General features: G+C 42.5%; 1 protein-coding gene across 1 annotated transcript in view; it reads right to left on the minus strand.

The window, feature by feature from the left end:
- The window catches only part of RFX8 (regulatory factor X8), a 534555-nt gene that overhangs the window by 197193 nt on the left and 321526 nt on the right, over positions 1 to 15836 (minus strand). The window contains exon 7 of the mRNA XM_069203480.1: positions 7011 to 7167. Coding sequence (XP_069059581.1) covers positions 7011 to 7167 — 157 coding nt within the window. The remainder of the gene's footprint in view (positions 1 to 7010; positions 7168 to 15836) is intronic.

Genomic DNA, 15836 nt, shown 5'->3' on the forward strand with positions numbered 1-15836 from the left:
AAAACAACTAAGCTGCTGATAGGAGTCATTCTTCAGATGCAGACCTGGCCAAGAAACTGCTGATTAAGCCTCCAGTAATGAAAACATCACCTATGCTTTCTAGATCATCGGCCATGAAGCTATCTACCTCTCCTTTGACTGAGAAGTTTACCTCACCCTCATCAACAAAGACACAACTGTCAATGAAGTAATCGTCAACAAAAACTTGAAGTCACCTTAGTCGATTACTCTGTTGATGATGGCACTGTCACATACACCTCCTCCATTGACTAAGGCCTCTTCATCATCACCAACTTTAGTTATCTTTGTGGTATCATTGACAGTACTCACAATAATGACTTCATGATCAGAACTGCCATCAATTACACCATTATTGACAACAAGGCTATCTTTGACTAAGACATTACCTGTATTTCCAGCACCTAGGTTTGCTTTGGGCATTCCATCTGTGTTTTTGCCAATGTACAGATCACTGAGCAAGGTGTCACAGGTGCCTCCAGAGAAACTTTGATGAAGCAGATTAGAAGCAGGAGATGAGGAGTCTGGTGACAATTATTCTTTTCGATCTGCTTACCTCACTGCTGACATTCAATGCAAGGATGATGACAGTAATCCATAACTACATGGTCAATACTCACTGTAGGCCCATCCTAAATCCTGTCAAGTTTAGGTTGAAGGCAGCACGGTGGTACCACAATCTCCACAACAAAACAAATGACACTCCATAATATGAAGTAGAGAACCATGGTAGGAGCCTATGATGTATGTTCCAGTGGATCTATTGCAAGAACCTCAGTCCTTCATGATGTGTTGTTAAACCATGTCCCCTTCCATCACATGACACCATAACCAGTTCAACCAACACCATCTCAACAGCCACTACTGCAAATGCAGCTTCTGTGGAGAGAGCCACCTGCTCCTAGCTTTATGAACAACCACCATTGCAGTTACCTCAACATACTCTAGAAAAAGAAAATATCATAGCGTTGATCCAAATTGTTGGGAGGTGACAAAGCTGTTCCTATTGAAGGCCAAGAGTGAGAAGATTCAGGGATGTAGAAACCCTATCACCCAATATCTAGGACATATTGTTTGGGGTCAAAAGCTTTCATGTTTATTTTGTCCTTGGGACAAGTAGGCCCAACCTCCTGCAGCATAAGCCCTTTTGCTGCTAGTTTGCAGAGAAGGGACTATCTGTAGTTGAGATAACATGCGTGTCTGTAAATTAGCAGTGTTCGAAATTATATTCAGGGTTCATCATTGAAAAGCCTTTACTATTAGGGTGAGCGCTATAAATAAATGTTTTAAGGTTACATTGCACTACTGACAGACAATGGTTCCAGTAAAAAAAAAATGTGTACACACAGTTGAAAAGTTTAACAATATGAGGCTAAGTATAATGATCCCAGAATGCTCTCTGGTGAGATGCAAATATTTGCAGAAGCTTGTAAGCAAGAGTGATGAGTCTTTGCTTTCAAAATAAAACATTCAGTAAAAAATGCAAGAAGGAAAAAAACATTCCGTTACTATGAAATTTTAGGTGCCATATCTTTAAAGTGTCCTTTGCCAAAATTTGTTGATGCATGCTGGTATTTCCAAAACATATTCCTACTGGAAAATCAGTGTAGTCATTTTCAACAAGATTAGGGGAAGCAAGAAAATAAGCAAGCACTGGAAAAGCCAAACGATCTGACGTTTGTTGTGAGTCTTTTGGATTCATCAATGCATGTCTTTTTTGACATGGCTTTTGTAACACTTTATTGTTGTGTGCGCTGCCAGGCCCACACCTTTGTAACGAACACTGGCAAGAAGTAAAACAAGTTTTTTGGTGTAAAAAAACACACATTGCCACCAGTGGTGTAGCATAGGTCCCGCAGCACCTGCAGTGCAGGGGGACCCTTCCAGGGATCCCCCTCAGCACACCACCTGCCCTGAGTAAGTCTGGAGTGGGGGGGGGCACGTTCTTTGCAGTGGGGCCCCCTCCAGTTTCATTACATCACTGTTGCCACAGTAGTTCCTGGCACTGAAAAAACTACTTTGTGTGCCAATATGCTCCTTGTGGAACAGCAGAATGCCATCACTCACAGCAAAGCCAGCCAACAGATAGAGAGAGAAATAGAATTCTAATAAATAAAAAATGTCTTTGTCAACACAAGACCTAATTAGGGACCCAATTCTTACAGAAAGTCACAAAAGTGCACCCATGCTATATGTCTTTGAATTAGTGGCTTTCAGTAATTCACAAGAACTTACAGAAGTAGACCAGGAAATCATACTCCTAGAAAATATTTGTGAACTGTATTTTAGCACAGGCAAATATGCATGTGTAGATTTGCTCATGCAAAAACTTATTGAGCATTTACAAGTTCACATTGACTCCAACCACTTTTTTCCCAATCCTGGAAGAACTTCTACTTCTGCCATTGTCAGGAGTAAATTTCCAACCTTTCTCAGTGTCAGAAAAGAATAGAGAAGAGCTAGAGAACATCCTTAAAACATGCAAGTGAGTAGGTTTGCAGACTCAAAGGCATTCCAGCCCTGGAACTATCGCTTACTGCTTCCTCCAGCCCCGGTACCTGGATCTGCGGAAAGGTAGCAAAATAAGGAATTTGCTATAGTAGGGTTTGAAATTGCAAGTATTCAAGCCCTCTTATAGTATTAGCCCTGGCATGATCAGAGAGGCTATTATCAGAGCTCTTACATAATGAGATTGCTGACATAATTTGTTGCTGCACTACATGGCACCAAAGGGACAAGTAGATTTTTTTACAGGCCAAGTAGATTTAAGAAGCAACCTGTCCCACGGACAAGTACATATTTTATTAAATTCCACACCCTTGAAATTACATCGCAGACACATCAGAGGATGTCGAGCTTCCACCAGCAGACTCCTTGTCACATTATATCTCTAGGTTTCACACCTTAACTCAGAGGACATCTAGGAGATTTGTCCTTCCACTGTACATCCAGCATGAAGATATTTTAGAAGTGCCCTTAGAAAAGGATCGAAGGTCATTCCTGTTGTTGTTTGACACAATAGGGTATTCCACATCCAGACGTATGTTCAGAGTTGAGCACGCAAAGCAGCAACCCCTGCTTCAAAAGACCTTTCGATCTTGTTTTTTAGTATAGGAGTGGGTAGGAGAACAGGGCTAAAGTAGGTTCTAGGGGTGACATGGACGATTGTGTGACTACAGGGGCACGTCCCTCCTCCACCCATGTTGCATAATAAGTTTCAGAAGTGGGATATCAAGACACAAAGTCATTACAGGTGGGTGAGTAGACCATGTGTTGTTTGTCCCATCAACTGTAGATAGGTTGACAATTTTCCTCAATATATGAAAGGAATTCCAGGGCACTTTGATAGCTCTGATGAAAGACCTGGACCCAAGATTCCTTATAGAGTAGGGCTGAATCACGTCGACACATTAAGAGGGTAGAAGGCCATTATATCCCTGAATTAATCCCCTGTATCTGTTTTCATACATACATGTACAAACAACATTAATGGGATACCTGGGTAGTTCAAGGTATTTTTATGTATTTCTTAAGACCCTAGCTGTGATAATATCCAAAGTGCTCCCTTGAATATGATCGATCCCATTGTGGTTTCTAGGGACCAGGATGAGACCCGATGATGAAGCATGCAACTAAAAGAGTGGGTGAGTGTATAACAAACCAAAACTAAAGGTCTTTTTAAACCAAGTTTGCTTCTTCGCATACCCAACTCTGAGTATACCTCTTAGTGTGAGATAGCCTATTGTGTCAACGTATTATTTTTGGACATGGTATCCCGTATCTGTTAAATATTCTCTCTCCACTTCTCTAGAAATGGTCTGGTTACCACTATCTCCGCTCATTGTGTTGAACAGGGTCAAGAATAATTTGCATATGGCTGGGTTCAAACTGGGGTGGCATGGTGAGTAAAAGAACGATGGATTAAACCCAGATCTGTGATGGGGGTGAGTGTTTGAAAAGTTTCAACACTCCATACATTATCCTTTTGTGTTGCTAAAGATACCCTAAGTGTGAAGGGTATGCCCAGACGTGGGTCCCTTGCTCATTGGGCCACTGGATTCAAGCTATCTTGGTTGATGAAGGGTGATACCCTGAAAACGGTCCCAGAATGCTTGTTTCCGGTCCAGGGAGGACCTGGCCTGGCAATTTGGAATGGACTGTTCCCATGGAGAACAAGGTCAAGACTGCTTTGCATATGGCTGGGTCCAAACTGGAGTGGCATGGTGAGCAAAAGAACGATGGATTAGACCCAGATCTGTGACTAGGGGCGAGAGGCTGAAACTTTTCTGCACTCCATCTGTCATCCTTTTGTGTTACACCTTGCATTGCATTTCCTCACAGTACATCATTGCATGGATGCTTTGGGAGTCACCTCCCTAGCACCTACTTCCGTCCGTCCTGTTAATTCCCTTGCCATCTTGACTAAAAATCTCAAGAGAGAGTTATTTAATAAATCCAATGTTTACACAAAAAGCCCAGCGTGACTCATCCAAACGAAACTGTTGTCTTTAAATCTTTTTTCTAGTATTCCCAAAGAAACATCACTGCACTCTTTGGATATCAGACAACAGCTCCAGATTAATACTGAAAGAACTTGTTCCTCCAGCTTTTTGTTTCTTCTGTGTATCATGAAAGGGGAAAGCCACTATTCAAACGGACTATTGTTAGATGGATCTTGGCAATGATTCTATTTTGGCACATGAAGACTACAAGAACCTTTGTCCTCGGGTGTCAGGGCACCTTCCACAAGTGGTGTAGCAGTGACTCCGTCCCTGTATGCCAGAGTTCCACTGATTGACATAAGTAGGGCAGCTACATGGAACAGCTGACATGGTCACAAAGCACTAGTGCCTGGGAAGAGAATGGGGAACGGAGCGGCAGCCATGCAAGCAATTCTAAACAGCCTTTTTCACTAAGCTGGTCCCTCTTCGTCCTCCTTGTGTTGCTTATTATTGTTCATTCTGCTTACTGTTCTGATTCAAGCATGTAGTTCTATGAAAGATTCAGGGGCATATTTATACTCTGTTTGCACCGAATTAGTGTCATTTTTTTTAACTCTAATTCGGTGCAAAACTAACTCCATATTTATACTTTGGTGCTAGACCCCTCTAGCACCAAATTTATGGAGTTAAAGTCATTTTTTGAAAGTGGAGACCTACTTTGCCTTAATGAGATGCATGGTAGGCGTTCCCGTGCAAAAAATGACTCTATGGCCTTAACGCCATATTTAGGGGCATATTTATACTCTGCGGCATATTTATACTCTGTTTGCACCAAATTAGTGTCATTTTTTTTTACTCTAATTCGGTGCAAAACTAACTCCATATTTATACTTTGGTGCCAGACCCATCTAGCACCAAGTCCCTGATTTAAACTTTTTTTGCACCGCATTAACGTCATTTTATGACACAAAAGTGGCGCAAACTTACAAAATATTGGCCCTTATTTATACTTTTTGCTGCAAAACTGCACTAACTCAGTTTTGCACCAAAAAGTTTAGCACCGGCTTGCACCATTTCTGTGCACCAGCCGGGCACCATATTTATGGAATGGTGCAAGCCGGTGCAAAGGGTAGGCTAGAGTTTTAAAAAATGACTTTAGTTGGGTGGGGCTGGCAGTATGGAAGAAGAGGGTTTAGCACCAAACAATGGCTTTAGGCAGGTTAGAGTTAAAAAAAATGACTCTAACCAGATTAGCGTCATTTTATGGTGCTAAACCTACCATGCCACATGACTCCTGTATTAGAAAAGGCAGGAGTCATGCCCACCACACCAGTGGCCAGCACAGAGGACAGGGTTCCCCTGGGCATGGCCATTGCACCCGGTGCCATGTATGGGGGCCTATGGCACTTTCAAAAATAAAATGCACTTACCTGTACTTACCTGGGATGGGGTCCCCCATCCTCGCAGTCCCTCTAGTGTGGGGGGGGTGCCCCTAGGGCCTAGGGAGGGCACCTCTGGGCTTATTCCATGGTGTTCCACCATGGAAATAGGGCCACAGGTCCCCTAACACCTGCCCTGACCCAGGTCTTAAAAAATGGGGCAAAGCAGCTTTGCCCCATTTTTTGACCCCTCCTTCCTCCCTTGCACCATTTTTACATGGGAGTATAAATATGGTGTTAAGGCCATAGAGTCATTTTTTGCACGGGAACGCCTACCTTGCATCTCAATAAGGCAAGGTAGGTTTCCACTTCCAAAAAATGACTTTAACTCCATAAATTTGGTGCTAGACGGGTCTAGCACCAAAGTATAAATATGGATTTAGTTTTGCACTGAATTAGAGTTTTAAAAAAATGACGCTAATTCAGTGCAAACAGAGTATAAATATGCCCCTTAGCGTCAAAAAATGATGTTAATCTGGTCAGAATCATTTATTTTGACTCAAAACTGCCTAACGTCATTTGTTTTTAAGCTAGCCTACCCTTTGCACCGGCTTGCACCATTCCATAAATATGGTGCCCAGCTGGTGCTAAAAAATGGTGCAAGCCGGTGCAAAACTTTTTGGGGCAAAACTGCCTTAGTGCAGTTTTGCACCAAAAAGTATAAATAAGGCCCTCAATGGGCTAGAAGTCACTTACCTGTCACTGTAGTTGTCCAGTGTTGACATCATTCATGGAGCCACATGAAAGTCTCCCTTTTCCACGATTAGAGACTCCCCAGCTAATTATGCCTGCTTACACAAGTGCTTAAAAAATCTGAGATATCATGGCCCTTGGGGAGAGCAGGATTCAGAGAACCTTTACATCACTTGTTGGAGTTTGAGTCATAGCCAAAGAGGTAAAAAGGCTGCTAAAATAAAGAATGCTTTATATTGTTCTCATGGTTTACTGATGTTATGCACTTCTGTTTATGTGACCGGAGGCTACCCCCTCAATGAAAAGAAATGTTTGAAGCATGTGAACTACAGTTATAGCCAATTAACTGATTTGTAAGTATAAAACTAGTATAGAATCCCCTAGATTTACGAATGTGAGAATAGAAGAAGAACATTACATGTCACTTCCAGGCCGCTGTCAACCTCTTCAACATTTCGAATATTTGCTTTCAGCGTTTTTCTAGGGATTTCAAAAATTCCTTGGCTGATGATGGTGTACAGATCAGATTTTAATACACACACTGTGCGTATATCCTTCAAAACTGTTCGGGTTGTCTGTAGAGAAGAAAAACGGAAGGTTTATTTAAGGCTGTGTCTCTAATCATACACTTTATATAACCATTAACCAAACAATAGGTTTGACTTTTGAATAATACATGCACAGAAAGATCAAATTTGCTTATTTAAATACAGAGACACTAACAAACCAATAGACTTTTACACACAGAACTTCATATGTACAAACACTGACGCACAGACCAGCAGACAAACAGGTACCTATGTTCATTCATACGGACCTAAAGGCATCCATTCACACATACGACCAGAAATGCAGTCACCTTGCGCACATTTGTGGTGTTATGCTTGATAAAGGAGTCTTTTCAATGAAATTATACTCCTACAATGGGCTAGTAGCGAATAGATGGCATTATGATACTGATCATGAAAGAGGAAGCAGGAGAGGAATGGAAGAAGCATAGAGAAGGTAGAAATCAAGAGAAAGGAGCAAACAGAGTGAGAATGGATGGAGTTAACAGCAACGGTAGGTTTCGAGACAGATGTCAGGGAAAGAAAGGGAGAGCCAGGAACCCATGCACACAGGTATACACACAGGCAAATATACACAGACAAGAAACATACAGACTTGCCCACCTTCCTAAGGAAGGCAGACACAGGAACACAAACAGGACAGAGCAACCCAAGAAGGGATATGGCAACAAACCTTCTCAGAGATGGACATATACTGGACGATTTATTGTAGGCCTCATGCCCATTCAGTCTTTGGCCACTTTCGTAACAAAATGCAATTTAAGGCAGAGGAGAGAGTGGTGTCAATCCCTATTCGATCCTTGGCATCTCTTTGGAGAATTCATATACACTGGGTGATGGAATACTTTTGACTCTGTTGGACCTGACGTACTTTGCATTCACCCCTCATTTTGTGCTGAGTTCGTTTTTGTTGACTTTAGGACTCTTGACCCCTGCTAACCAGTGTGAAAGTGCTTGTTCTCTCTCCCTTAAACATGATACAATTGGCCTAGCCTAATTGGCGCATTTAATTTATGTGTAAGTCCCTTGTAAATAGTACTCCATGTTTCCAGGGCCTGTAAATTAAATGCTGCTAGTGGGCCAACAGCACAAATTGCGCCACCCACCGATGTAGCCTTTTTTTAACAACTTCATATAACTTTTTAATAGAGGCCATGACAGTATCATAATACCCTCACATTGTACAGTTGCACACAGTATCCGAAGTTTAAGTTTACATCCAAAGTTAGAAAGAGCCAGTGGGGACGAAGAATTGGTTCACGTTTTAGTCAACTTCTTGGTGTGGATAAATGTCCAGTGCCTCCAATCTGGCGCTTCGCACTAATTCAGTGGTTGGGGGAACACCTCTGTCCCTTTTGAGGTAAGTCTGGAATGGAGTCCGTATTTTTTCAAATGCACCCAATGTGTCTACCCAGAGTGGCTCTGAGCCTCGCCGTTGCATTTATGTGTCTTACTTTCACCCACCACATATTCATCATCGGCAGGAAAGCTTCCCTCCACTGCTGGACTACGGTGAGTCGTGCTTCGAGCAGAAGTGGGGTTGTAAGTTTCTCTTCAGTCAAAGAACGGGCTTGGGGCAAGTTGTCCTCCATATGGCCCAAACGTATTATTTGCGGCAGTCGGGGCAGGTTTATATTTGTAATTTATTTTATAAGGACCAACCTTGGCCCCCGAACGGCTGTATTTTAGGACACGTTGACACATTCATGTAAGTCCCTAGTGAATCATATCCCCTCCAGCAAGTGTTTGCACCCCTGTTCATCCTGTTCAAATGGACCAGGGTCATGTACCAGTATAACATAAGTTTAAACGCATTTGCCCTGTGTTAAAGGCAGAAAGACTTTGCCACTGTAATCCATATTTGAATACATTCGCCTTTTATACATGTCTCGGATATGCCACTGCAGCATGCAGCGCAGTTTTAAACAGCTATTTTGCCCTGGCATTTTGCCAGGCCTAAACTTTCCTTTTTACTTATAAGTCACCCCTAAGGTAGGCCCTAAAGGCTCGTAGGGCAGGGCATATTGTATTTAAAAAACAAGACATACAGGTTTAAGTTTTACATGTCCTGGTAGTGGAAAACTCCTAGCTTTAATCCCACAGAATAACATTAGATTGCCTTATTAAACTTAATAAGTGATTACTTAAGTTTAGGACCAGACAGGAAAATTATGTTTACAATCAATCAAAATAATTGTAATTTAAAGCCCTCTTCAATGGTAAAGTCGGATTTCAAGTCGCAATTCTGAAACTGTCACTTTTAGATAGTTGCTGTTAAACCTGATATGCTTAGGGTGGCCTTCCCCCTACTTTTTGCCTTCCTCCTCCTCTTTTTCTGACCTCATTTATGTTGGCATTAGGACTCTGAGCATTTTGCACTGCTAACCAGTGCAAACGTGCATGTGCTCTCTTCCTAAAACATGGTAACATGGTAACATTGGCTCATACCCAATTGGCATATTTAATTTACTTGTAAGACCCTAGTACAGTGCTCTACATGTGCCCAGGGCTTGTAAATGAAATGCTACTATTGTGCCTGCAGCACTAATTGTGCCACCCACATAATTAGCCTCTTACCCATGTCTCAGGCCTGCCATTGCAAGACCTGTGTGTGCAATTTCACTGCCACTTTGACGTGGCGTTTAAAAGTACTTGCCAAGCCTTAATCTCCCCTTTTTCTACATATAAGTCACCCCTATAGTAGGCCCTAGGTAACCCATAGGGTAGGGTGCTATGTAAGTAGAAGGCAGGACATGTATTTATGTTTTTTACATGTCCTGGTAGTGAAAAACTCCCCAAATCGTTTTTCACTACTGTGATGTCTGCTCCTCTCATATGCCAGCATTGCATCTGCATACAGATGGGTTTCCCTAGGTAAGAAGGGTGGGGGGCTCTTACTCACACTTCAAAGGCCGGTGGCTTGTCCTCACAAAAAGGACTGATAACCCCCAGAGGGCTCCTAGCAGACAGGACTGGGTTGAAAGGGGAACTTGTGCACTTCAAAAGCACTGGTTGAAGTGCCCCCACTTCAAAGGCATTGACAGTAAACCGTTTATTTTATTAGTTAATAAAAACCATAAAATGTTCCATCTCCATAAAATCGCGCAATACAATAAATGATGAAGGACATGATCAGTGCAATGAACACGTTAACCCCTCAGCTCCAATTAGAAATATAAAACCTGGTTAAAACATGTTTAAAAAAACCATAGCGGCACGATAACCAGCCTGCCTCCCGTAAAGCTGTTTTCGAGCATATGAAAGGTAGATAAATTCATATTAATATATGGGTTAACTCCCCCGGTATTGTTCATGTTTGCTAGAGTTTGGCTTTAATGACTTAAGGTTAAGGTGCAATTCTGACCAATAAGAGCGTAACCTTTGTTCTAACCTTTAACTAAGGACTAGTTAGGTATTGGATGGTTACCGCTTAACTATGGTATGTGCTCTAAGTAGATCTTCACTTGCCGGAATCCCTAAGTTTTTGGAGGGGCAGCTAGGGACATAAAAGTTTCTAGAAATTGGACCAGCCTCATATTCAATATTGCATTTCTTGGGTTAAGTGCCTCAATTAGAGCTTGCCTGCATGTTCTGATCCCTAATTCATTAAATTCTTCCTTTAGCATTTGTCTTCTTTGAATAGCCGAAGCTGGGCATATACAGACCACATGCCCTAAGGTTTCCACTGCAAGATGGCATAAGCGGCAATCCTAGTTGTGCCTGTGCGACACCGACTTCCATTTTGGCATGAAGTCTACTATTGGCATATCGCCCAGTCTTAGCCTTAGAAAGCGTTGTTTGATTTTCAATGAGTAGGTAGGGAACAGCCAATAATGGGGATTCTTTGAGTGTTTGATATCAGTTAAGAACCAACCAAACATGAGACCTTTTAGCCAGTTTCTCCCTGTCTTCTAGCCAGCTGCGTAGTTTGCTTGATTTATTCACTACTTTCTTAAATGCTGGTCCCATACATCAACTAGGCCCAAATGATTTAGGCTTCTTTCCAAATACTTCTAATAGTTATTATTGCCCCTTTAAAGTTGATTTCCTGCTATACTAAATTAGCCAACTTCCCTTTTGGGGCATGACGCATCCTGTGATAGCATTTGATGAAAGCCGCAGGTCGGGCTAATGTCTGCCTCACCAGCATAAATTCCAGTCTAACCTGGGCTGGTGATGCCAATCCAGGTAACTGGAATACACGTTGTTTAGAGGTTCTGCGGATGAGGACAATCATTTTTGTTTTACTTTGGCTTATCTCCAATTCATTTGTTCTTGCGCACCCTCCTAGGTTGTTCAACACTTTTGGCATACCAATTCTGGTGTTGCTGAGCAGCATCAGGTTATCTGCATATAGCATGTTAGTTAATTGATGACCGCCAAGGTTGGGTGAATGGGCAGACTGGTTATTTAGCGTTGTAGAGAGGTCTGCTACATAAAGATTAAAGAGAATTGGTGCCAAGACACAGCCTTGTTTTAAACCAACTGTTGTTTTAACTGCCCTTGATAGATATGAACCATCTTCAAGTTTAACCTTCACCCATGTATCAGAATAAAGCAGTCTAATAGCATTTAAAATAGTTAATGGCAGCCCCCATTGCTGTAGTGTTGCCCACAGTTTGCAGTGGGGTACACAATCAAATGCAGCTTTGAAGTCAACAAAACACAAGTATGTAGGGGTCGATGTTGCCTTTGCTCTAGTAATGCTCAGTCCCTGTGCCATAAGATTTGTTATGGTACCCTGTTTCTTATTAAATCCGCTTTGATTTATGGGAAGTGTGTTGTTATCTGTGACCCATGACTCTAAGTGCTGCAGCAAACATACAGAAAAGTACTTGAGGTCTACGTCTAAGAGGGCAATCAGTCTATAGTTGCTTGGAGAGGCGGCCTTCCCTCCCTTATAGATGGGATGGATTATTGAACACTTCCAACTTGCCGGAACAGTTCTGGTTAATAGAACATGGGTAAACATTGCAGCCAGGAAATCTGCCCTTCTTTTTGTTGCCTGTTTAAATATGTTTGTGGTAGATCGTTGGGCCCAGGCGCGCAGTCAGTTCGCGATCACCCGATGATCCTTGTTATCTCAGGTGCCGTGATTATCAAGGTGATCAAGACGTCGGGTTCCCGGGTATCTTTCTCCCACTGGGCTTGTGCAACTCCTCTGATGGTCATTTGCCTAAAATGCGACTTTAGGTGGTTGACCCAGGCTTCCTCTGTTATGTTAGCATTGTGGGCTGCTTTTAGGCCCTTTTCAATGGAGTTAATCAGTTTCCAGAATCGTTTTGAGTCTGATGATTTTGATGCATAGTGCAATTTGGCCCATAGCGTTTCTTGCTGATGTTTTTTAAAGGACCATATTTCCTTCTTTAGGAGCTTCCTTTTCTCTCGAAGGGTGCTCAATAATGTTCTATCCTCAGGAAATGTACGCAGTTTCCTCGGTAGCCTACCCACCGCTGCTTTCATATACAAACTTGCCTTGGCATATGTATGCCTTTGCGATATATCAATTAAGCTCCCTTTTTTGTTTTTTTGAGAGACCTTGGCTTGTGAGTTCCTTAACAAAGCATTGTCAGATTAGTGGGGTCCATAACAATAGATTCTAGTCTGGGCAGAGTCTCTTCTGTTTGACTTTTGATGGAGTTGGGTGACCATTTCAGTTGGTTGAGATTTTCAGTGCTGATCTCCCCTTTGAGGAATACCGTTTTTTCCGGCTTATGCACCGTGGATCGTATCTAAATTATCTGTGGTTTATGATCACTTTCCACATGGTCCAGAATTCTGAAATCGTCCACAAACTTGTACAGTGATAGATTAATCAGTGTGTAATCTAGATAAAATACCTTTTTTCCTGAGGATCTTGTCCATGCAGGCGGGGTATCGGCCGGACTCTGTCCATTTAGAGTGAATAGGCCAACATACTCACTGGTCTTTATTAATTTCTCTCCGATCTTGTCTTTCTTTATATTCACTGGGATGGTTTGTCTTGGCACTACTGCTACTGTTTGTATATGTTCCTCACTTGGATTATGAAATAAATTGAGGTTGAAGTCACCTGAAATTAACCAGTATACCAGATATATTATAATTTTTATTTACACTAGATGTTTTATCAGGTTATTAACTTCGGCTGATTTCTTTTTTGGGTTGATATATATATATATTGAATATTATCAGTGGTTCATGTATGTTTTTTCCCCAACCGTCTAGTCAAAACAGTTGGAATGGTAGATGTTCCTCTTTAAGTTGTGATGGTGTGGCGAGGATACTTGCACTGACATATGTTACTAAGCCCCACCTTTACCCTTCCAGACCTGCTGGTTTTCACTGCTGGTTTGATAAATTCTGTGTATCCAATTAGGGGTATAGACACTTGGGCCCACGATTCCTGTATCATTATAATATCGCAGCAACCCAAAAAATGTATTATTGCTGGATCTTCCACTTTTGCCTGCAGGCCTCCTATATTCCATGAACAAATGCTCAATGCTCCATGTGAAGACTGTTCGGTTGCTGTTCAATTATTGCAGACCCTTCCTGGGGATAGTACTGAAGGTAGCCAACTCCAGTGGGCAAGGGATCCTGTCTTGTTACTAGTTTCCTTTGCCCCTCCTCCTTCCATATTTGAACTTTTAGAGGGGACTGAGCTATAGACCTTTCATTAGACTTTCCCTCAATGTCTTCACTTATATTGGATGTGCCATGTACTCCACACAGAACTGACCATGCACCTGTGGTCTTGTTGGCCCGATAATCCTCCAATAATGGGTACGGATATCTATCCCCTTGATATGTGACCACCTCAATGCCCCAGTCTCTTAGGAGCTCCCTCCTTTCCAGAATTTGCTTGGGGAGGTTAGGGGCTGGAAAGATAACCAGCTTTGGATCTGTGTGCTGATTACCTCTTGCTTGGATTAATTTTATAGCAGCAATATAATTCAGTGGACACATGTTTGAGATCTGGGATTGCTTTTATAAGTCTCAGGATGGTAGAACGATTGAGTACATCTGAAGGGGATCTTGAGACGAATTCCGGGATCCAAAGCAACTGATGGTCCTGTTCCTGACTGCTTGTGTTCTGTTGATTTGCCAAGTTTAACTGCTGCATGGCGTGGTGTTCGTTACTCATACTTCTTGTATTATACAGTACTAATGAGCTAGCCCCTCCTGTAATACAGTTCTTTGACTCTATGTCCTGCAGACCCCCGTCAGACTTTCCTCCAAGGGACCATTGGCTAGTAGGGGAAATCGGTGTGCTAACTGTGTTAATGGTGTCATTGGGGTGCCTTCTGAATCAAGGACATTCGTTGCTGCTGCATTTGAGTTGGAATGGGGAGTACTATCCAATTTTTGTCACCTCCTTGTGGCCTTGCCTTCCTTACTTGGTTTTACAGGGGTAGTCATGGTGGTCTTTAAAATATTTGGGTTGGAGGACCGAGCAGACTTCCTGTCCTTTCTCACACGTTTTCTCTCTCTCTTTGTTAATTTCAGGGACGTAGGGTTCTCCAGTTTTCCAGGAATATCTACAAATAATGGGTACACTGCAGCCTCTGAAGCCTTAGTGATAGACTTAACTGTGGGATTGTTTTCTACAGGGTCCCTTTTATCTGCTAAAACCAAGGGCGAGGCAGGTTGGGGGATATGAGGACTGCCCTCTGCTTTTTCTGCGGAGGGAACAGATGTGTGCAAATTGGTTAACAAATTGACATATGTACATTCCTCTTTCTGGGAGATGTGGACTTCTTTTAGTATTCCTTCCATGATTATCGGCAATTGGGATAGTCTGGCTACCACCTCTTTGCATGAGCAGATGGTAAAATCATTACGTTGGTTGGCTTGAGCCCTTGTTATCAAAGCATTTAGTTCTTCCAGTTTGCCATCTATTCCGCAGACGAACACCGCCAATGTGTTTAATAGGTCTACCTGGATATCCATTTTGTTGGAGTGAAACTGGAGGGCCATTACTGTAGCCTGCATTGAGTTCAAAATTGCAGCCAACATTTTATTCACACTGGTTATCTCCGATGGTTGTAGATTATCCCTATGATTATCCCTGTGATCAGCCTTTGGTCTCCCACTGTGGATTTTGCGTTGGAACATTCTATCTATGGTACATTCCCTGCCTCTGCCCTCCTGTTTGGATCAACTGGTCTTGTCTTCAAAGGATCCTGCTCCCTGTTTTCAGATCTGTAGGTCGGAAAAAAGTAGAACTTAAGCCTGGCACTCTTTGGGCAATCTTGTGGGTCCTCTTGCTCCAGGATTTCGACAGTTGCTACCATCTCGGAATCGGGAATGGATGGGTTGGCCAGACTAGACGTAATATGGAGATTATTGAGACCTAGACAGTTATTTCTTACAATATTTGCTTGTTTAGGGGTTACGTGGGCTCCTAATATAGGACTTAGTTTCACTGAGGTCACAGCCGCAACGCTTCAGTTCGGGAGCCATTTTTCATTGATCACTATTGTTGGCGATAGGGGAAATGGTGGCTGAGCTCTTCTGTGGCCTCATTCTTTTTGGCAGGCCCCTTTGGTTGAAGGCCCTGAGCGGGTGATGGACTTCCCCGTGGAGCTTGTTGATTTGAGCCCAATGAGCCCCTCTTGTTTTCTCCATTGCTTGAGACAGAAAAATAGTCAGTTATCTGACGGTAGTTGGATTGGACTGCATACTTTGCTTCC

This window comes from Pleurodeles waltl, chromosome 8, assembly GCF_031143425.1.
Source record: "Pleurodeles waltl isolate 20211129_DDA chromosome 8, aPleWal1.hap1.20221129, whole genome shotgun sequence".
Classification (NCBI taxonomy): Eukaryota; Metazoa; Chordata; class Amphibia; order Caudata; family Salamandridae; genus Pleurodeles; species Pleurodeles waltl.